We start from the raw sequence: 23,409 nt of genomic DNA on the forward strand, positions 1-23,409 counted from the left end.
GTGCACTCAGCAGTCACTTCCTCCTGTAATAAATTATTTGCCACAAGGCTACTGGGTAGTGAAAGACATGCATTTCTGTTTTGTCCCCTTCTCCTCCCGTTGAGCTCCCTCTGGTGTGGCTCCTAATGAGCAGCAAAATGGTCCCAGGCCCAAGGTGGGAGGGAAGTGGATGGCGATGGGGCTCAGACCCATGCTGGCTAATTAGTGTGAGGCTAATTGACCTTTCATAGGAATTGCATTCCTCAGCCTTCAGCAACCAGAGAAGGGACCTTTCAGTATCTTTATCTAAGTTTCATATCTTTGATTATAATGAAAACCAGCCATAAGAAATGTGAAATAAATTCAAAGCATAAATCACAAAATATCCATCTTTTACAAGTCTAAGAAAAAAATAATGAAAGCTCAAGTTTTTTATTCTCATCCAATTAATATAAATTGGCATTTAGTGCTCACTGAAGACAATGGAGGGGATTGGAGTTCAAGAGAAAGAAACCCGTGGGAACAACTCCTTTCTGGTTATTCTGACTCCCCTCTGAACATCTCTGGGCTCAGGCTGCTTTCTCCGCATTGTTGCATTGTTAGCTGTAACCATACAGAACATTTCCCAGCTATTATGTCTAAAAATATCTTTAAATAACTTCCTAAGTAATTGCCATTTTGTCATTCTCTGACATAGAAAATACATTATTAAAAACTCATACAGAAACATGTTTGTTAAAAGTTATTGTCAGAAGAAGCAATTAATAAGCGTTCAGAATTTTTGACAGCAAAAGAAAGAAAAGAAAATGAAAGTTGTTTTTAAAAAGTGTTTCTTTCTTATTTAGATAATTTATGTTAAATTATCTAGGAAAGATCTCCTAATGTCAAAATGATTTTTAAAATTAAAATCTGGTAACATCATTGCCTATTAAAGTAGGAAATCTTTTATTCTGATAATTCTTGGCTGATCATTTTATTGCTTTTCTGGGGGGGAAATGTGTGTATTAAAAATTCAAATGAAAATCAGAGGTTTTTTCGGACCTTAATATGGAAAGTTAGTACACAGTAAGATGTACGACAACCTTCGCATTGAAATAATCTAAGCGTTTTGTAGGATGAGATAGAGTTCAGCAGTCTGGAGAGAGCTAAAATGAGTAAGATTGAAGGCTCCGGTCATAAGCTGACCTAATTTCACGAGCACAGGAATCGGTATCGCGCGCATGTTGACGCGTGTGGGCGAGTTAGGACGTTTAGAGCAATACACTGGCCAGGAGGTTCTTTCCAATTTGCCGCTTGTGTCACGAATTCGGAGAGGTGGAGTGTCCAAAGCAGAGTTACTTGAAAGACCCCCGGGCTTGCAGCCAGGACACATAGGCCGCAGAGCGACTCTTCGCTTTCCTGATCATGCGTCTTACTTGCGGCAGTTACTCAAGCCTCCGGACTTTTCCCGCCTCCGGATCGCGGCCCCGCTGGACAGGAGCTCCGCAGGATCCTTGAGTTTCTGCACAACCCCAGGTGGAGTGTGCACGTGAGCCGGTCTCTGTAGCCATCCTGGGGCGTGGGATTCCGTACTGACCTCCGGCGTGTGGCCCGGGTGTCACGCTCCCTTCACACTCTGGGTACTCGCTGTGCTCTGAGCTTGGCTCTGTAAGCTGCCGTTCCGCTGTCATCATCAGGGGCTGCTTTGTTTCCGATCAGATCCACCCACGCTTTCTTGCAGCCTCCCTTGAGCCAGTTCCGGGAGGGCCGCCCTCCACAGCTTTTCCCATTCGGGGTACCTGGCTTTCCTCCTCTTCGTTCTTTTGCACCTGGGGAGTGTGCATGCAGTTTCCAAACCCTGCTCTTCCCGGCCTGGCCCCTGTGCCCTCATCCTCCTCTGTCTGCCCCTGATCTGCCCCCTCCGCTCCCCACCTCTCAACAGCCAGCTGTGGAGCTTGGGACATCACAGAAGGGTCATGGGGGGTCCTCGGCCTGGGCTCCTATCTTGGCTTCACACTTAGGAGCTGGGCTATGTCGAACCCACTGTGAACCTCTCTGTGGCTCGCCTTCCTCTTCCGCTGGGTGCGATGCAAGTGAAGAGCCAGTGAAATCAAGAGCTGGGTTTGTGCCAGCCAGAGCCACCCCTGGGGATGACAAGAGCCCCGCCCTCAGAGGACTCTGGCAACGCGAGGCAGCTGAGTGCATCAGAAACCTTGTGAACCCTCTTACACTGCTGGTGGGAATGCAAGTTAGTGCAGCCACTTTGGAGAACAGTGTGGAGATTCCTGAAGAAATTAAAAATAGAGCTTCCCTATGACCCTGCAATTGCACTGCTGGGTATTTACCCCAAAGATACAGATGGAGTGAAAAGAAGGGCCATCTGTACCCCAATGTTTATTGCAGCAATGGCTACGGTCGCCACACTGTGGAAAGAACCAAGATGCCCTTCAACGGATGAATGGATAAGGAAGATGTGGTCCATATACACAATGGAGTATTATGCCTCCATCAGAAAGGATGAATACCCAACTTTTGTAGCAACATGGACAGGACTGGAAGAAATTATGCTGAGCGAAATAAGTCAAGCAGAGAGAGTCAAGTATCATATGGTCTCACTTATTTGTGGAGCATAACAAATAACATGGAGGACATGGGGAGATGGAGAGGAGAGGGAGTTGAGGGAAACTGGAAGGGGAGATGAACCATGAGAGACTATGGACTCTGAAAAACAACCAGAGGGTTATGAAGGGGCGGCGGGAGGGGGTGGGGTAGGGTGGGAGGTTGAGGAACCAGGTGGTGGGTAATAGGGAGGGCACGTACTGCATGGAGCACTGGGTGTGATGCCAAAACAATGAACACTGTTATGCTGTAAATAAGCAAATAAAAATAAATAAATTAATTAAAAAAAAAAAAAAAAGAAACCTTGTAACGCAGCCTGGAGGCTAGCTAGAGCTCTAAAACAGTGTGTGCTGATTTCATTTCATTAATATGATTGTTATTTCTATAGTAAATGAAAGCACTTTGTTAATAATGTGCCATTATTGACTTTTTGAATCTTATTATTAACATTTTAGAGGTTGTCTGTCTAGCCCTTCTTTAAGTGTTTGGAAAACATTCCAATAACTTTGCAGTCCCCAGGAATCTTCTTGTTACAGTAACATTACTTGTTTTTATAAGATCTAAAGGTTAAGACATTGAAAAGCATTAGCAGGTTTTTTAAAAGCATTTCTGGTGTTCTTTCTTTCTTTTTTCCTTTTTTTTTTTTTTAAGATTTTTTTGTTTGAAAGAGAGGGAGAGAGAGAGAGCATGAGCAGTGGGGAGGGGGCAGAGAGAAAAACAGACTCTCCACTGAGCAGGGAGCCCAGGACTATTCCAGTTCCATCCCAGGACCCAGAATCATGACCTGGGCCTAAGGCAGACATTTAACCAACTGAGGCACCCGGGCATCCCTACTTCCGGTGTTCTGATTGGATTGTCAGACTCTGAAATATTTGAATCCTAACTATGTGTCTCCAGAGGAACTCCTTTTTGGAAAAGGAAAAAATACACCAGTGTCTTGTATGTTGTGGAATGATGGTCAGCTAGGCGAGAGTTGGTTACTGGTTGGCAGTCAACTCCCATAGATATTAATACTGGGGCATCCCCAAATCAAAGGTACCGTAGACAGAGTGTCCAAGGTACAGATTTCTCAGTCCCTGATGGGGGATCGGCTCCACTGGATGGCATGAGAGCAAGTCCAGTTGGACTAATAAGTATTTGTTCTGTCCGCACTACACAACTCACATCACGGCGTCACTTGTTGAATTAATAAGTTAAAACACAAGTGTAACGTGTTTCCTCTTTGCCTGGCAATATTCTGTTTATTGCGGAAACAGAGATACATAAGACATTGTTTTTGCCCTGAGAAAGTTTAAAACCATGCTGGAGAACTCTGCTGTTTTCCCACTGAAAATCTCTACCTCCCACGGCCGAGGAACTTTTTTGTATCCTATGAGAACTGAATATTGTTTTGGGCTTCAGAGAGTCTGGACAAGTGAGCTTTATCCAGCCATCGTGCCTGGAATGTGTTACTTACGGGGCTTTGACCTGAACTGGTGTGATGGTGCGTTTGTACCATCTGGCAAAGGGACTGCTTCTGAGATCAGCACCGTTTTTATGCGAAGTCAAAGACTTAAGCAGTTAATGGTCTCAGAACCATGGATACAGGCTGAGAGAAGTCTGTTCCATGCGTACCAGTAGAACTACTGAAATCTGCTTGCGGCCTTCCTGTTCCCCTTTCCAGCTCCACCTTGGGCATCCAAAAGAAAAAAAAAAATCTTGCTTTGAAAGGAAAGTCTCTGTTTTGGGATTTCTTCCATGTTTGTCAAATTTTAGCGTGCTCTGGGAATTTGCTGAGGTTCTTCATGTGTTTCATGGCATCTGAGCAGACAGGGATTTTTTTTTTTAATCAATTTCTAGTTCACAGGAAGCTGGAATGTTGTTGGAGTGATTATCACATCTCTAGCGCCTGCTTATTCCCTTCTGTGTCCATTCTCCAAGGAGGACTATGTGAGATTCAGAGGTTTTATCCATGTACGAGATCAGGGGTCAGTCCCGCTGAGTTTTCAAAACTCCCTAATGATGATCCTAACTGTCCAAGTAGACGGAAACCAAGACACTAACTACTGTGTACAGAGGGACTGCTGTTGGACGGGGCTCTGCACTCCTTCTCTTTCCTTAAATCTTCAGAGTCGTCGTCAGAGTTGGTGCTGTTATTGCCGATGGCAGATGTGGAAACTAGAGCTTACGGAGGGAAAGTCATTTGCCAAACATCGTGCAGCGACTTGATCACATCTGTCTGGCCTTAAATCCCAGGCTCTTTCTTCCATGGCCTTCTGGCTCCCCGTGGAGCACTTTAGGTATCAAGTTTATGACTATTTGGACGTCTTCCTTCATTCATTCTTGTTTCTGCCCCGTCCTTCCATTTCCCCTTGATTTTCCCTTTCGCGGACATATGTTCTCTACCTACTAGCTTCAACGCGCTGCGGGAAGCATTCTGGGAAGTCAGCATGTAAGTACGACCCAGGTACTGCGGTCAGGAATTTCTTAAATTGAGTCTGAAGATCAGACACATGCACGCATGCACACACACACACAGTTCTGCCCACGATCTGACCCCTGTGAGAAGAGTGTGGCCGGCAAAGGTTGCTGGTGTTCAGATGAGGAAGGCAGGCATTACTTTTACCTGAAGCATGTAAGTCCTGAACGTCGGGAGAGGAATTTTCTCTGACTGAATTCTTGAGCCTCCTTGCAAAGAATGCGCTATGGGTAGAAACCTCAGGGGACGGAAGGAGACGCGCTCTCAGCTCCCTCCCCTGTTGCATGAGGTCCTGCCCCGCAAGCCCGCTCAGGTGGACTCAGATCTTGGTGTTGCTTTATTTGAAATGACTCGGGCTAAAGGCTCTGTATAATTCTGGAGTCTGGCTGAGTGCTGAGGCCATGGTAGGCAGTGAAAGAATATCTGTTAGTCCAGTTATAGAGGAAGATAGATACTGGCAGCTGTCACTGCCGAATGAACAGCCACGGAATCTCAGCGCCGTACGTTGGTGACCGTCCCCTCCATCCAGCTGGAAGGCTCTGCTCACGCCGTGGGTGCCGCTGCCCTCGGTCCCCTCCGCAGCTGAGCGCAGGACTGGGCCACGTGCACACAGGGGGCCCAGGCCGGAGGAGGCAGAAAGTACCCGGGGGTGCTCTCGCTGACCGCAGCAGTGACACAGATACGTTTAAAGGCCCTGGTTCCACCCACCATAGTGGCCAAAGCCAGTCACAGGATTGAGCCCAATCCAGGACAGGAGGAGGAGAGATGGGAGTGAACAGCTTGGATGAAAAAGCTCATCTATCATGTATACGACGCAGGAGAGGAAAGGTGATAAAATCAGAAGATGGGTGATCTAGAAAGGAGAGAAGTCTAAGCCTGCCTGAAGATGAGAGTGAGATGTCAGATTCTGTGTAATAGGTAATAGCGAGATATTTGAGAAGATTATGAAGCACACTCCGGGAACGTGTACGTACTGGATTACAGGGAGAGATGGGAGGTCAGGGAGCAATTGCAAAGCTGTTGTAATGATGAAACCTTAAAACAGGGAGATGGCAATTGAGAATAAGAGAGCGGAAGATGGGAAGGCTATTTCTGAGTCAGAATTAGTTACTGTTAGCACCTTGCTGGGTGTAAGGGTAGGGCAAGGGGTCCCACTGAAGTCTTCAGAAGACATGGAAGGGTAATCAGAGTTGTAGGTGGGCAGGGAGGACTTGACCCCTGGATACCATGGGGGAGGGCAGTGACTTGACAGAAATGGGGAGCACAGGTGGGGACAGGCTAAGGGACAGAGATTGACAACCCAGCAACCACTGCTGTGTCAGAGCCGTCCTGATACACCCAGCGCTGTGAGGACAGGTGGTAGGGACAGCAAGCGTGTCCACATGACAGAGGTCTGGGGCACGGGATGGGGAAGAGGCAGAAACGGGATCGAGGCCCGGGGGCATCCTGAGACCTTCTGAGTCCGCAGTGGTGTGTCCGCAGGAAGTGCTGATGCAGGAAGGACTTCACGCCTCAGTGTTTGCTGGGGACGGCGGCGGAGCACTGCCGGGAGGGTGGGGCCAACCAGGATGGTCATTAGCATCGCTGGGCGTGTGTGGCGTTGTTTTGACATGGCTGGGATGAGAGCGTGACTACAGGTGGTTTGTAGAAACTGAAATTCGGGGGTTTAGTGGGAGAACGAGGTCGTGGGTCTGAGGGAGGAGGGCCGAGACAGACAGACAGACGGGTGATTTTCTGTCCAGCAGATACTCTGAGGCCGGGCTTTGGTCTAGTCTAGTTTTAGTCCTAGCAAATCTGACTTCGACCTTTTATTCTATCAGGCTTACAGTCGCCGTTCATACACAGCAGTACATAGGCACAGAGCATTTCGCCAACATCCACTGATTGTAATTGTGCCATTGGGTGCGCCGGCCTGGGTGTGTTACTCGCTTCCTTCCCCGTCGCCGCGGGGCTGTGTTTGCTGGTGACAGAGGGGCGCGTGTGGCATCTACCGTCAACACAGTTATTTTACACTGTGGACAAAAGTGCTCTGTCATTGGCCATAACCAACTCTCTGTGCTTTTTCAGATGGAGATGGAGGCTGATATTTATATTTGATGATTGGGACGACACGTCCCTTCTTCAGTGAATCAATTCTATAAGAATACTGCTTGTCCCCGCGCTCATGCATGCCCTGTGTACAGTTCTGACCCGCTCGATCTCGCATTGCTTTGACTGTCACTCTAGTTTTTCTGTCGCTGGGGTCCATTTATGCCCACATTTTGGTTTGTGGCCCCAGCAGTGTGGAGCCCACATAGACGTATACGTGCTGAGAGGGGCAGGGCGTCCAACTCCATCCGCCACACGTGGCTCTTTCCTCAGGTTCCATGACTGTGTGCGACCTTGGGTCTAAACAGATTTGAGGCTCTTGGGTGTGCTCTGGGCCCGAGGACAGGTTAAACCTTACTTGGCCTTTTAACACTTGCACACTCTCATCTCTTTCTGCCTTCCTCCCACCTAGAGCTGTGACCTGGATCAGCAGAGCATCGTACATGTGGTGCTGAGACCCTGGAGGGAAGACCAAGATGGGGAGGCCAGTGGACAGGACGGCCCACAAAACGCCACAGTGGGCTCAGAGAGAGAGCCTGAGAGCTTGACGCGAGTGGACCTCAGCAGCTCCATCCTCCCGTCCCACTCGGGGGGTCTGGCCGTGATCCTGAACAGTGACGATACGAGGACCCTGCCAGTTGGAAGGCCAGGTAATTATGCAGACTCTGTCTACACCAGGAGAGCGCTGTGTGCGGCAGGCCTCCGCAGGGAAGGGCCTCCGTGTGGACGTACTCATTTCTCCGTAAGTTCTAGACGCCGAGAGCAGGCATCATTAGAAGGACGGCCCTGGACTATAACGTTTGAGGTCAATACATTTATTAAGTGCCATGGAACAGAGCTTTCAGATTAAGAATGAATTTGGTGTCAGGCCAGGGTAATAGTGTTTTGTTTTATTTATTTAGTTATTTTGAGGAAGTAGGAGTGGATGTGACACATTGAGCTGGGGTCAGAATAGGTCATTAAGGTGCATTTACGTCTCTCTCTCCACTTTTCCTTTCTTTTCTATTTCTTATTTTCTTAAAACACATTTTGGTTTATTACGCTTCTGATGATGTAGGGAAATTTGAAAAAGCAGAAAGAGAACTTTAGAGGGAATTTTAGTCATTTGCAGGTGCTAAGGCAACGCGTTGCGATGTCAGATAACACCCTCGGTGTGAAGCGTTCTTCCTTCTCTCCGTGTTACAGTGCTTTTCAAAACTGCCTTTATTTAGCAAGGATGGCGATCCCTTTGTTACTTTGCTGATATTAGTGCGTCTCCTTTAGTCTTTTATTTTCCAATCTAAATAGTCCAAGGCATAACAGGATTTTTTTTTTTTGACTGTGTGTAACAGAAAACACAAAATGACTTTATAAGGCATAAATGTATTTCTGTCCTACATACGAAAAGTTGAGGATATAGGTCGTTCTGGACTGTGATGGCTTTCACAGAGTCCAAGCATTTGGGAACCAGCAAGATGGAGGCCAAAACTATATGAAATATCCCTTGCTGATTTCACTAAGTAAAATTTAATAAAGTTTAAAAAAATCGTAGATGAGATTACAAAAAGAAACAATTTCTAAGGACAAGTGAAAATGTAGACACAACATAGCTGTTTTTAAGTAGAGTAACGGATAAACTTGGAGTTTAAGTGCATGACCTGATGCTCTGGCAGTCTGGATGAGGTTGTGGAGGGGAGGAATTCTGACCTTTGCATACACTGAGAACTTAGGAAACTGGAAAAAAAAAATATGTGAGAAATAGGGGAAAAAATGCAATATGTGGGGAAAAAAACGAGATCCATCTAAACAGTACCTATGTGATCCAGAATGGGAAGTTAATACAAATATTGGATTCAGATTTATGGTGCCTCTGATGTTTCAAGCAGAGCGTACATAAAAGCATTCCTAGAGAACATTCAGGAAGCATGGGCTCCATGCCTCCAGAGGGAACCATGCCCTAGTCAAGGGGCACACATCGTCAAACATTACAGTTCAAATAAAAGGATATTCTGTCATGAGTAGAAGTAAGCATATACCATAAACTGGAAAATTAGTTTCCCCTGAGACTTAAGAAAATAAAATTATAATTTGAAACAGAAGACAAAACAAATACATTTTATGTTAATTAAAGCATAAAAAAATTGAAACCTAAAACAGAAAACAAGTATAATAGAAGAAGAGCTATTAAATTGAACATACCATTAGCTGTTGGAATAAAAAAAAAGCAAATGGGTTAAAACAGCAAGTTTGGCAATGCCAAAGAGAGAATTTGTGAATTGGAAGATAGATGTGGGGAAATTGCCCAAGATGTGGTGTAGATTAAATTGTGAAACAATGCTTTTAAGAGACTAGGAGTTTGGAAGATATGGCCAAAAATATTTCTGATGGGAGTTTCATTATAGGAGAATACAGACTAGGAGAGAGACCATTTTCCAGGAGAATATGGAGAATTTTTCAGGATGGATAAATCCTCTGATTCAAGAGTACATGGTCCCAAGCAAGATAAAACAAGACAAAAGAAAACAAAACAACACACAATTGGTTTTAATCAGGATAAATAAAAATAAATTCACTTTATAAAGAAAGTAAAAGATCAAGGAAAATAAGAAGAATTTAAACTCAAATGAAGAAAAGAGATTACTTATAATGGAACAATAATTTGAATGGATCCTGGCATGAATAATAGAAGAAAAACAGATTGGAGTAATAGCAAATGACTGAGGAATATACCTGTTAACTCAGAGTTCTAAACCCAACATTCCTAACAAAAATACTGCTCAAGAGTGAGAGGGAAATAGAGACACTTTCAGACAAACACTGAGAGTATTTGTACCCAGTCTGAAAGAACTGATCAAGTTCTCACAACGGGGAGGAGTGGGTTTGAGCCCAGGCTGACAAAATGGATTGTGAGAGATGATGCTTAGAAAACCCAAGGGTAGGGGTGCCTGGGTGGTTCAGTGGGTTAAAGCCTTTGCCTTCGGCTCAGGTCATGATCCCAGGGTCCTGGGATCGAGCCCCACGTCGGGCTCTCTGCTCAGCAGGAGGCCTGCTTCCTCCTCTCTCTCTGCCTGCCTCTCTGCCTGCTTGTGATCTCTGTCTGTCAAATAAATAAATAAATCTTAAAAAAAAAAAAAAAAAGAAAACCCAAGGGTAAATGTGGATCGGTCTAAATGAACATTGGTATAAAAAATAGTATCGATTAGTTTGATGGGTACAAAATAAGAGGGACCAAAGTAGTAGATAAAATGACATTTAGGAGAAGATGACGATTGGTTAACTTGGAAGTATGTTCAAGGTGTCATTACTGATTAAAGAAAATAGTTTTAGATACAAAGTTGTATCACTGCAGCCTACTTGATGGGCCAGTATTTAAAAGTCTGACAATTCCAAGCATTGTTAGGAGCTAGGGTGGAAAGTGCTTTCATACATGATGGTGGCAATATCATTTGATTCAGTCACCAAAGAGAGCTTCATAATAATTAATTCACAGCTTCATAATAATGAATGAAATTCCAGATATTCACATTCTGGAACTCAGAGTGCATGAGGAAACATCTAAATGGATGACCGATAAGGATCATTGAAATTTGTGAAAAGATAGAAATGACATAGCTCTCTTTAAATAGTAGAATGGATAAGTAATCAGTTTTATTCTTATAATGGGTTATAAATTGCAAAGGAATGTTCAGTAAGATACAGTTTATGCAAAATTTCAAAACATGAAGTTCAAAACAATTATATATATTCTTTATGATAGGATAACCGTATAACATCTTTTGCCTAAACAGGATGTATCTGAGAGTTAAAATTTACATTAAATATAACTAAATTATATATTTATATACCATCGAAATATTTACTTACCGATCAACAAATTGGATTTATTATTTTTTTGTAATGACAAACTGGTTCAAGAGGATTTAAATTTTTTTCAAAAGTTATAAAATTCATGTGTTTAGAGCAAAAACAAGCCTTTATATTTTCATCTGAACATTAATAATATTAGCAGAATAATTATCCTTTGTATTTATTCATATATTTTATTCGGTTTCTTGATGTATCTGACTCGGCCATCTTTGTCAGTGGTATTTACCTGAAGACGAAAGACAAATCGCACTGTTTTATTTTATTATAACATTGCCGTTAGTCATCTTCAGTTTTATTTTATGATGAATAATCTTGGAATTATTGTCACCTTCAGTTGATTGTCCCTCTAAACCATACTTACATACCAATACATACCAATAATACTTTTAGTTAAGAAATGTTCTTTTCACTCTAGGAATTGAGAGAGATACTAGTAGGCTCTCAGAAAACCCTGATGTTCAATATTCATTTTGTATTTTTAATGGAAACATATAATTCTTTCAATCCAAACGAGAGTTTACATAAACTCCTATACATGACACCACCACCATAGCTGGTGTCCTCAGATTTCTATACGCCCCATGGGGAGACTTTGGTTCGCACGTGATCTCGCTGAGTTACATCTGACCTCTCTCTGATCGTCACTTCTCATTAACCCACAGACTGTTCGCTGTGTGTATTTTGCAGGGCTGGCACTGGCCGTGGTAGCACTTGCAGACGTACCGGGTGGCTGGCAGGGCTGGCATCCTTATGTGCTTCTGCCGTTCCCACCCCCCAGGCCAGGTGGGAACTCTCCTGGGACTGCTTGCTGGGTGAGAGGATGCACTAATTATGCAGAATCTGGAAAGGATAGGGAAAGGAGAAATGAATTACCCTAGGTCAACTTGAAGACTTAACTCAGTCTTCCCTTCCATCTTCCGACCTGGGAAGAATCATCTCCTTTTTAATCATCTCCTTGTATCTTCTACTACTTTCAGTTATGTATTTCAGTTCCTCTGCATATACTTCTCACTGAGGACAGGATAGCTGTCCAGTTTATTATAGTCCCCCCCCAAATCTCCCAGAAGAGTGATGATAAATGTTCACTAAATTACTTAAAATCGTAAATCTGGTAGGCCATTCATCATAATTTCTGTGTATTGAACTTTTAGAACCAGTGTTTTATTTAAAGTTATTTGACTTCACCTCTTCAAATATCTTGGCAATTTCAGTGTTCGAATGAATGCAGTAGCTTGATTGGGATTATTTGAAATGACTGTGGGCAGTGCGCCGTACGATTATTTTTCTTTACCAGAAATGACAGTTTAGAGTTTCTAGAACAGTGACTCACTCCAGTGTGCAGAAGAACCACCTGTGGATGCTCATTCCATGCTGATTAATTCGGTTGGCTGGGGGCAGAGGCCCAGAAATCCTGGTGCTGACCGCCCTCTGAAAAGCTGTGCCCTACCGCAGGGATTTGCCAGCCTTACAACTGCGGGTCCTGCCTGGCATCCTCAACTAGGTGGGAGGAAGGAGGCAGGTCAGGGCAAGAGAGGTGGACAAACCAGTCAACCCATGGCAGCCAGAACAGTCTCGTATTAGCAATTTTCCATATGACCCGTCTACAACATGTTTCATTTTGGGAGAAGAATATCCCTGGTTACCAAATGTTTGAAAAGCCGTGCCTCAAAGAAAGAAATTGAAAAAAGTTTAAACCTTGCTTCTTCATGTTTCTAGGGTGTTCACATTTGACAAGGAGGAATTTAGGTGCTGAACTCAGGAGGCTCTAAACGGCGAGTAGCTAGGCGGTAGCCACACAAATAGCTGAAAAAATCAGAACTTCTGAAACCTGGGAAGGTGTCCTTGGGATATTTATAGATGGCAAAAGATAACTGATTAACGTGATGGGCAATTCCATGATCTACATTAATAACCCATTCAATTATTTTTGAATAATAATTGATTTTTAATTAGAGTATAGGACATGTTATATATCCTTATATATTTATAAGGGGAAGTCAAAGAACTCAAATGGGTCATTTAAGTAACCCTTAGAGCAGTGATTCTCAAACTGTAATGTGCATCAGAGTCCTGTGAGGGTTGGGCCCAGCCCAGTCAGCTTGGGGCAAAGACCGAGTTTCTGCATTTCTTTGTACTCCCAGGTCAGGCTGAAAGTGTGGTTCCAGCAGCCATGCTTTGAATAGCACAGCCCTAAATAATAAGAAATTATATTGTTTAATATTGTGAATGTATAAAATACATTATTTTATAAACATTTGGATAAGAACATTGAGTAAGCTACTCCTGAGCTCCAGGGAACCCGGGCATGAACTAAGTTACCATGTTATGTCGTTGTTTCCTTAATGAGGCGTCATTCATCACCTGCTGACAATCAGATTATACGAAGTTATTGGGCCTAGAAAAAAAAAAAGGAGTATTCTCTAGTATTTGTCATACAGTTAATTAACTACGTAAACAAAAAGCCAGTGAGTCCCCACTCGGTGCCACGCATAATCCTAGGTGCTGGAGACCAGAAAAAATGTCTACCTGAATGGATCTCATTCTACTTGGGGAGCAGCTGATAAGCAAAGAAACGGTAACTAGTGATTATGTGTCCTCTGTTGAAAAATTAAGCAGAGTAAAGGGAATAGAGAGTGTTGGAGGGGGTGCTCTTTTGTGTAAGGTGCTAAGAAAGCCTTTCTGATAAAGTGACATTTCAGGAGAGCATCCATGGAGGGATTTCAGGCAGAGGGAAAGCCAGGTATGAATCCAAAGCAGGACATGCTTCAATGCAAGGAGGCCAGCATGGCTGGGCAGGGATAGGGTGTGAAACCATAGGAAGAAGGGAAATCATAAGGGTGTCAAGATGGGAACACTGAGTGTTACACGCAACTGATGAATCTTTGAACACTGCATCTGAAACAGTTATGTACTATCTGTTGGTTCATTGAATATAAGTAAATTAAAAAAAAAAAAAAAAGATGGCGGTAATTTGCATAGGGTGTTGTAGACCGCAGGTGTTACCCTGGTGAGAAGGGAGCCACTGGGAGACTTTTGAGCAAGGCAGTAGAGTGACCCAACTTAGGGAACTGGCTAAGTCATCTGCTTTGGAATCGGCTGCTTGTGAATCATAGATATTCTAATACCTGTAACATCAAGGACTAGCGGTACTAATAATGGTCAGCATCTAGGAGTGCTTGCTGTGAACCTGGCATGGCACTCAGCACTGCTTCCATAAATGTCTTGTTTAGATCTTTAGACGCCGTATCAGGTGGGCAATGTTATTATCCTCGTTAGAGGTAGGAAATAGCATCAGACTATTTGAGGAACTGATCCAGACAAGGCAAGATTTTACCAAGGATTGTTTTAAATTTTTTTCTTGATGCAATTTAAAATCTTTATTGAACTTTATTATTTTTTTTACATTTTATTTTATCTTATTTTGTTTTTTAAATTATGCTATGATGGTCACCATACATTAGGTTTTGATGCAGTGTTCCATGATTCATTGTTTGTGTATAACACCCAGTGCTCCGTGCAATATGTGCCCTCCTTACTACCCCTCACTGGGCTCACTCATCCCCCGACGCCCCTCAAAAATGTATGTCTACACAATGAACCACATACAGATGTTACAGCAGCTTTATTTATACTTGCTAAACCATGGAAGCAACTATGATCCTTCCATAGGTGAAGAGAAAAAGTGTGGTCCATCTGGACAATGAACTACTGTTCAGTGCTAAAAAGAAATGAGCTATCCAGCCATGAAAAGACATGGGGAAATTTAAGTGCATAATCCTGAGTGAAGGAAGGCATTCTGAGAAGCCTACATACTGTATGATTCGAATTATATGACATTCTGGAAACAAGGAACCTGTGGGTACAGTGGAAGATCAGTGGTTGCCAGAGATCGGGGAGACGGAAAGATGGGTAGTCAGAACACAGGATTTTGGGGGGACAGAGAAGCTATTCTGTTAATACTGTCACGGTGGCTGCGTGTCCTTACACATTTACCAAACCTACAGAAGATACAACACCAACAGTGAAGCCTAATATGAACTACAGACCAGGGTGATAACGCTATGTCAGGGTAGGGTCACTATTACATCAAATGCACCCCTCTATGTGGAGCGTTCGTAACAGAGCAAGCTGTATGTGTTGGGGAAGGGGGGTTCTATGGGAACTTGGTACTTTTTGATCAGTTTTGCCATCAACCTAAAAGTACTCTAAGAAATAAAATGTATTGGGGCACCTGGGTGGCTCAGTGGGTTAAAGCCTCTGCCTTTGGCTCAGGTCATGATCTCAGGGTGCTGGGATCAAGCCCCAAATCGGGCTCTCTGCTCAGTAGGGCGCCTGCTTCCTCCCCTTTTTCTGCCTGCCTCTCTGCCTACTTGTGATCTCTCTCTCTCTCTCTCTCTCCATCAATCAATAAATAAAATCTTTAAAAAAAAAAAAGAAACTTCTTTGTGAAAGCATTTGAAAATGGTAAATGGGGGCGCCTGGGTGGCTCAGTGGGTTAAAGCCTCTGCCTTCGGCTCAGGTCATGATCTCAAGGTCCTGGGATAGAGCCCTGCATCGGGCTCTCTGCTAGGCAGGGAGCCTGCTTCCCTCTCTCTCTGTCTCTGCCTGCCTCTCTGCCTATTTGTGACCTCTGTCTGTCAAATAAATAAATAAATAATCCTTTAAAAAAAATTAAAAAAAAAGAAATAAAATGCATTAAAAAATTAAATGAAATTGACGTTAAGGCTTGAGCCTTGGATACACCCTGTAGATAGACCATGACTATTAGAGAATGTGTTCTTATCAGCATTTTTTTTTTTTTTTTTTTTTTTGCCAGTGGTTCAATGTAGTACAAGATGAAAATTATTTACGGGATTGGAAATTAGTTAACACCTGCCAAATACAAATCAGTCGTGGAGGCCTACTAATGAAATAAAGTGATAAACTTCAGACTTAATTCTCTTTTTATCCCAAATCAAATCTCAAGTACTTGAAAAATGTGTATCAGACATGCTAATGACTTGGAGCCAGAGGGTGTGAATTTCTTGGTGTAGTGGATAGCTTTAGGAGCGCCCCTTGTGTAAACCTTCCCTGAAACAACAAAATTTTGGCAGTCACACGACAGCAACTTAAAGTTGCTTTCACAGGAAATTATTACAAATACAGTGATTTTGCCAAGAACTTATTTTTTCCCCTCCGGCATAGACATTTTTGCAATAATACACTCTTTCAATATTATAAGTGAAAATGATATTTTGCCAGCGTGACATATCTCGGGGTAGGTTTTTGAGGAGAGGGGAAGTAGTCCTGTGTTCCTGCCAAGAAGTCTGACCACTATTTGGGAAGCAGGACGAGTCTCTCCTTCCTGTTGATGGTGCTCTCCATATACTGTGGTGCAATCACTTGTCCTGTTTTGGCTTCACTGTCCTGTTGCAGGTGCGCTTCTCAAGTGCAGGGGAGTCTCACATACTCTGAACTTGCATGGCCTGGAACATGGCTGGTGGCGGATATACCGTCCTATGGCCGGGAAGTTTTCCTCAACATACAAAATGTAGCCCTTACAACTCTTCACCTCATTTCTCACACGTGGTGGGTGAAATGGTGAATAATTGCACGGGGACAGAAGGGCACAGTGTGCCATGGGACGCACAGAGTACAGTCAACATTGCTAACCCCAAGGAAGCCACAAGTTGGTAAAGGGACGGTTAGAGGTAACTAAGCTGTCCACACAGAGCAGTATAAGCCATCAAATGATTAGTTCCTGCAGTTCTCATCAGTCTACCTTCTGAGTACTTTTTTATTGTTATCACTGTGGTAAAACACACACAACAGGAGCTGTCTTAATTATTTCTAAGTATACAGTTTAGTAGAGTTAAGGATAGTCACATTGTTGCACAACTAAACTTTTCCATATTGCCAAACCGAAACTCCTCATGTCCTTGAAACCACTCTCCATTCCCTCCTCCCCCCAGCCCCTGCCAGTGAGCATTCTACTTTTTATTTCTTATGAATTTGATGGCACCAGAAAGCTCGTATGAGTGAAACCATACTGTAGTTATCTTTTTGTGACTGGCTTATTTCACAGCATAATGTCTTCAGGGCCCATCCATTTTGTAGCCGGGGCCAGAACGTCAGAGAATTTCTTATGGATAATAAACTGGCAACAAGTAATAGAGAGGCTAAGAAGACCCAGACCCTCAAGTAGCTCACAGTTTAGAAGATGGACAGATGCAGCTTTGACGGAATGAGTGCTGAAAATATGGCAAAGCAAAGCAGTACAGGCTTCGGAGGATGAAGAGGCTAAGATAGGCATCCTCGATGGCCTTTGAGAGACACGAAGGACTTGTCTGTGGTCGGCAGGGGCTGAGGGTTTGGAGGAGGTGGTGAGGCATCGGTCACACTCAGAAGTGCCTGAATTTGAAGGGATGATCAGGCTGGATTCTATGACAGGTTTGGAGGTCTGATGACATTAGAATGGTGGTTGAGGAAGATGGGTCCTGTGGTCAAGCTCCAGACACCAATAAATGTTCAGGGACCAAAATGACCATGGTAACTTTTTGTCACATCTCTCTTGTCTTCTGGTGTTTAAGAAACTGTTCCCACATCTTGCATTTTCTTCCTTAAATACTTGGCAAAGAAGAAGAGTGATGTAGGCAGGTAGAGCTGTAAGGAGAGCCAGTGTGTCCTTCTCTGTGACAGAGAACACAAGGAGCAAAGCCCAGAATCCGTGTGAGTAAGCAGAGCACTTCCCTTCATCCACGACTTGCTGGCCGCACGGACAGCGGGCTCCCTGCTGGAAACGGGAAGACAAACCGAGGCTAGCCTTTCCACCCCATGCTTTTGGTCCAGCCTCTTCTGGCACACAGGACTCTGTGAGAAGTGTTCTGTGGTTTGTGATCGTCTGTCGTCAAACATAAGCAATTAAAAATGAACTGTGGGGGTAGCGGTGGGAAATGACAGTGGGACTTGCCGCGGGCCTCGGATGTTTTCACTATTCTGAAGTCACCTCTGCAGAGTAGTAATACTGGGATCAAGAGGGGAAGGGAGAAGCCGCACTTGGACCACATGAGGCTGACGGGACTCCGTGTCTGAAGGTCCTACTATGGGCATCTGTCTCTGGGGCGCCCACTGCCCACAAAGTAAAGCATCTCCATTTCTCACTGGTTGAGCTCTGAGGTCTTTCAGAGGACGCTGTACGTGTGCCAGGATGGGAAGATTTGCACTTGACAGGAGAGTGGGAGCTGAGGCCGGATATTTATAGCTGGTGAGGTCCGTCTTGGGACTCGCTGGAGCGTTCTAATTAATGCAGACTGTGCCAAAAATGCTGGCAAGCTGCTGGATTCCATTTTCTTGATTTGTTAGAAGGAAGATAAAGAGAGAAATTACAAATTAAGTGGTAGAAATTGGCTGCCTTTAATAAACTCTTTTAAAACTTTCTAAATTTGTTCTGAATGAATAAAGACTAATGGAAATTTTGTGAATGTTTTATTGAAAGTGTTATTTTATGTGAACTGTAGCTTCCAAGAAATTTACACATAATTCAACAATCTTTGTTCCACCTATGTAATGAAAATAGGAATGAGCAAAATGCCCATTTTATAAAACAAATTGAAACCCTCATGATAAGTTAAAAACAAAAAACAAAAAAACAAAAAAAAAAGCCCCAAAAAACAACAACAACAACAAAAAAAACCCTGCCAGGACTTTGTTTTTAAAATGATTTTTCTAGATAATTCCATAGAGTCAAGCCCAAACTCCTACCCCTTCTAAATCTATCGCTCTTAATTACTTATCCAAATGATGCCCCTGAAGAGCTCTATAATATCTAAGAATTTCTTCCTCAATCCCCACAAATGAAATTATATTGACTCCCTTTGGTGTTAGAGGTGTGTGAAAAGCCCTCTGATTCTTTGAAAGTTGATGCTCTGTCTTCTCTGTGTATGATAATTCAACTAACTAGAATACTCCATCAATGGAATTGTAATCAGAAGGGAATCAAATGTCCAGTTGTTTGTCTAGTGGATTAAATAAAAAATCCCTTGAGCCAGGCAACATGTTTTTGTATATTCCAAGTGTTTCCCACAGTGCTCATTATACAGTGGGCACTTCATAAATGTTTGGCCTCGCTTGCCGGAGAGTGCTGTAGAAAGAGGTGACAGGCGTTTGTCCTACCCCAGCGTGTGACGTGTCTGTGACACGGATGCTGAGTGTCGTGGCGATGAGCTCTGGAGCCAGGCTGACTGAGCCACATCCCCGCTCTGCTTCTTACCGCTTCTGTGACCCTCACCAGTTTACTTTCTGCTGCTCTAAGTGTGGTCTGTCGAGCACCCGTCATCGTCGCTCAGGACTTTGTCAGAAATGTAGAGTTTTGGGCTCCAGCCCACACCTACTGAATCAGAAGCACTGTTTTTTTAAAAAAAGATCCTCAAGCAAACAGTGCACAGTCAGGTATGAGAAGCACTGATGTCCTTAAGGCGCGGCGCCTCCGTTTCCACGTCTGTGATGCATGAATGATGACATCACCAACGCCATGTCGTTCATTCCTGCTAGTTCGTGACCAGCGCTTCGAACCGGGCTTGGCATAAACTACACGTTAACGACTGTTGGCTGTTTTGTTGTCCCGTCTCTTTCCAGCTCGCGCAATCAGGCACCCTGGTGTTGAGCCTGTGCTCTGAAATCAGTCCAAGTTTACAGGTTCCGAGACACCTGACTGAAACCAGAAAAACACAGCCCTGCCCCATGTCATGTATCAGAGCCTTCTGCTCCCAGGATGGCCTTCGTTCTTAGTGTGGCTTTGGAGTTGGGGTTTTATTTCACCGCAGTTGGTTAATTAATTAACGAACATTTTGTTTTAACTGTTGACCACTTCCAGCATGTATGTAGGACAAGTTAGCATAGCGGGTGTATTAGGATAATGAAGAACGACATTGGCACCAAAACCTCCTATGGCTATGTTCCTGAAATTCTCCATTGTCATCGCTTTCCAGCTATGAATTGTGTAGACCTTTTTTTCTCATCTTCTGTTAGGTAATGTACTACTTTTAGAATATTCCATCAGAAAATAGGATTAATCTATTAGTTTCCATCATCTCTGTTTCGTCATTGGAACCACTTGGACAGCAAGGAAGTTTAAATAAGTTTAAAAAAAGGAAAAAAAAAAGGAGGTTGTTTCTTTTTTTTTTTTTCTTTTTCTTTTCTTCTTTATTTTTTTCCCTGTTGGAATTTGCTCAGAGGCCCCTTTAGTTCCATACGGTGTTTTGAAAGAGCACACTAGCTGGGGACTGATCACACAAGTGACCGCAGAGGACTCAGCGGGGCGCTGCCAGCACATGACAGACGAGAGTACTTCAAGAACAGGTTACTGTTGAGCTTAGTGATGGAGACAGAGCTTCCCTTTCAATGACCAAGAGGAGGGCACACTCTGATTCAGCACTGATCCCCTAGGCATGTGTTTTTGGACCAGAGTCGTTACACAGAACATGCTGGAAACTGGGTGCTGTCAATGTTTACGTGAATCTAATGATGGAAAGTTACATGAGTCTCAAAGGACCTACCCTTACATAACTTCAAGAAAAAGATGTGTGCACATCTTCATGATGTCCTGCCGTTCAAGGAGAAGACACTTCACTAACCTGCTGACAGATGAAGGCAAAGATTTTAATCAAGAGTGATGGCTTAGGCAAGTATGATTTGCCAACGGTCACAGATTGCGGCTGCTTGTGTGCAATTCCTTTAGCGTCACAAAGTATGTGAAGACACAGCTTTAGTGAGTGAATCTTCTGCCCAAGTAATTATTTATAAAAGCTGCATGTTGCATGGGTTTCTGATGCCAGTGTAATCGCTTTGATGATGAAGAGCCAGCCAGAACTCTTTGACTGCTAGCCGACGGCTACGAAGTCACCGCTCTTTAAAAAATGGTTGAATCATTTGATAATATTCTTTTACTACATTTACTCTTTCATGATGACATCACTGAAATTCTCATGGTGTTTCAAATATTTGAAAAATAAATACAATTCTGGGGAAATACAGAGCAGGATTAGTAGGAACTAGAATTTTTCCATAGGTGATGAGGCAGCATGCTTCAAACTGACCATACAGGATTTTCTTTCATGAAAATGAGAAAGATTATGGCTATTACTAAGTATTTTATAGGTTAATTAATACTACCAGCATAGCTGCCATATTTCATTACGTGTCAACTTATTCTAGTAAAGCAGAACAACAGCTTTCTGTCCTTTGCTTAATCCACTCTCTTTGTGTCAGTAAGAAGTTTTATATCTCAGTAAAGTATAGCACATCTTCAGTGATAGGACATGCCAGTAATTTAGGGCTACTGTATGATCATGCATTTGTATCGTTTCCTACTTATTACAGAAAAACAGATCAGAGCCTTATGTTATATTTCATTAGCGAACAATCTAGAATTTTTCTGACTTGTTATTTTTTCCAGTTTCTATTTAAATTATTATTTCCATAGGTATCTTTTCAATTTGGACTTCATGGCAAATAATTTTTCTTATTCATATGAAGAAAAACAAGTTTTCCCTTTTAACTTAGTTAATTGGAGAGTTTTCCTGTATACAGTAGGACTGTGAGCACCAAGGTGCACACAGCTAGGTTGTACAAGCCCCACTGGGAAGTGAACTTCACGAGACTGGATTTTGTCTTGCGCTGGGCTGTCTGCACTACCTAACACAGTGCTTGGAGCATAGTAGATGCTTAATAAATATGTATTAAATGAATAAAAACACCATGTATTCATTAATCCTTTGATGGCCCTTTGAGACTAGAAAATGTAATTCATTCACATCCCTGATTCTAAGTTGTGGGAGATGTTTTGGTTCCTGAAGCAACATCCAGTGTTTCTGTCGGAGACAAACAGATATCTTAATATCTTAATATTGTAATTATGGCAGTCAAAATTACAAGATACTCTGACTTCCAAATTCTTTATAAACAATAGATCTATTGGTTGAGGCCTGAGTACCTATATTTTGATGGCTTCACAGGTGATTTGGATAAGCAGGCACTGTTGGGAGTTCTTGTGGTTTGGTGTTTCCTAGCTCAGCCTATCACGCCATCCTCCCCCCGCCCCCCAACTCTTTTTCAGATAGACCATCTAGATCACTCCTCCAAGCCTATAAATTAATAGTATGTTTATGGCCACTCAAATTTTGGTTTCTTGACACTGCGTCCCACTAAAAGGAGCCAGGAATCCTTGGAGAATGGCAGATTTAGAGCCAGGATAGAAAAGATGCAAGATGAACCGTGGACACCCAAGGTGATAGTTTGTGTAGGTCATCAAAGATGAATGGACAGCATGACATTCATGGTTATTATCCAAAGATGGAATAATCTAAGATAAAAAGGAGTATTAAATATAATTATTAAAATTATTTTATAGAAAAAAATCAAATTGTATTAAAATCAGTGAAAATAACTAGGACATTAACACTAAGAAAATTGTTCACTGAAAGAAAAACAACAAGAATTTCTCTAACTTCTCTGGGGGGCACCTGGGTGGCTCAGTAGGTTAAGTGTCTGCTTCCAGCTCAGCTCATGATCCCAGAGTCCTGGGATCAAGTCCCGCTTCGGGTTCCCTGCTCAGCGGGGACCCTGCTTCTCCCTCTGTCAGTTGTTTCCCCTGCTTGTGCTCTCTCTTTCTCATAAATAAATAAATAAATAAAATCCTTAAAAAAATAATTTATCTAACTTCTCCTATAAGAATTTTATTTTAGAGTAACTACATAACCATAGTGGTTGAGGAAAGTTTTTCTGTACAGAATTACTCCAGATAATAATTGAAGATAATATCAGAATCAGACTATTCACCATCCCAAGTCCTAGTTCATTCTGGCAGCGGTGACAAACAGGTGAAGGTGGGCGAGTAGGTCTGCTATGAAGGAATCAGGCTGATGCCATGTGATCAGTTTGAGGGTCAGTAGGAGTGGACAAACCATCAGTTTATCTTTTAATCAGTTTTATCTGGTTATGGTTATATTGTACTATTTTCTTTACTTTTGTGTAGAAAAGCACTGGAGAGAGCGTGAGTGTGTGTGCGTGTGTGTGTGTGTGTGTGTGTGTGTGTTGTGATGGTGAAATGTTAGGGTCAGACGGCCAAATAGGACACAGCACCAGTTGATGTCTTCTGGGACAATAAGCCATAATCTTTGGGGTTGTCTGTCACACCAGATAGGAATTGTGACCATGAGTGGGACTCTATTGTCCCCGTACCAAACCTGTATTTTGGTCCCGGCTTTGTAGGATTGGCTACAAAGTAAAGTTGGTTATCGTTTATTAGTAATGGCTGTCATACCTTATGAGGTGAGAAGTGCTGTCGAATACGACTCTGTAGGCATCCTTTGTTGCACTGCTTGTTTGCGTATGTTGTGGTGAGATGAGAACAAATTCTTACTGGATCTGTGCCGATAATTGTGTTGCCATGAACAGTAAGGAGG

General features: G+C 43.0%; 1 protein-coding gene across 4 annotated transcripts in view; it reads left to right on the plus strand.

Moving 5' to 3' along the window:
* The window catches only part of PRKN (parkin RBR E3 ubiquitin protein ligase), a 1,331,354-nt gene that overhangs the window by 445,589 nt on the left and 862,356 nt on the right, over positions 1-23,409 (plus strand). For all 4 annotated transcript variants that reach the window (XM_046005587.1, XM_046005588.1, XM_046005590.1 and 1 more), the window contains exon 3: positions 7,536-7,773. In XM_046005587.1, coding sequence (XP_045861543.1) covers positions 7,536-7,773 — 238 coding nt within the window. The remainder of the gene's footprint in view (positions 1-7,535; positions 7,774-23,409) is intronic.

Source organism: Meles meles, chromosome 5 (genome assembly GCF_922984935.1).
Source record: "Meles meles chromosome 5, mMelMel3.1 paternal haplotype, whole genome shotgun sequence".
Classification (NCBI taxonomy): Eukaryota; Metazoa; Chordata; class Mammalia; order Carnivora; family Mustelidae; genus Meles; species Meles meles.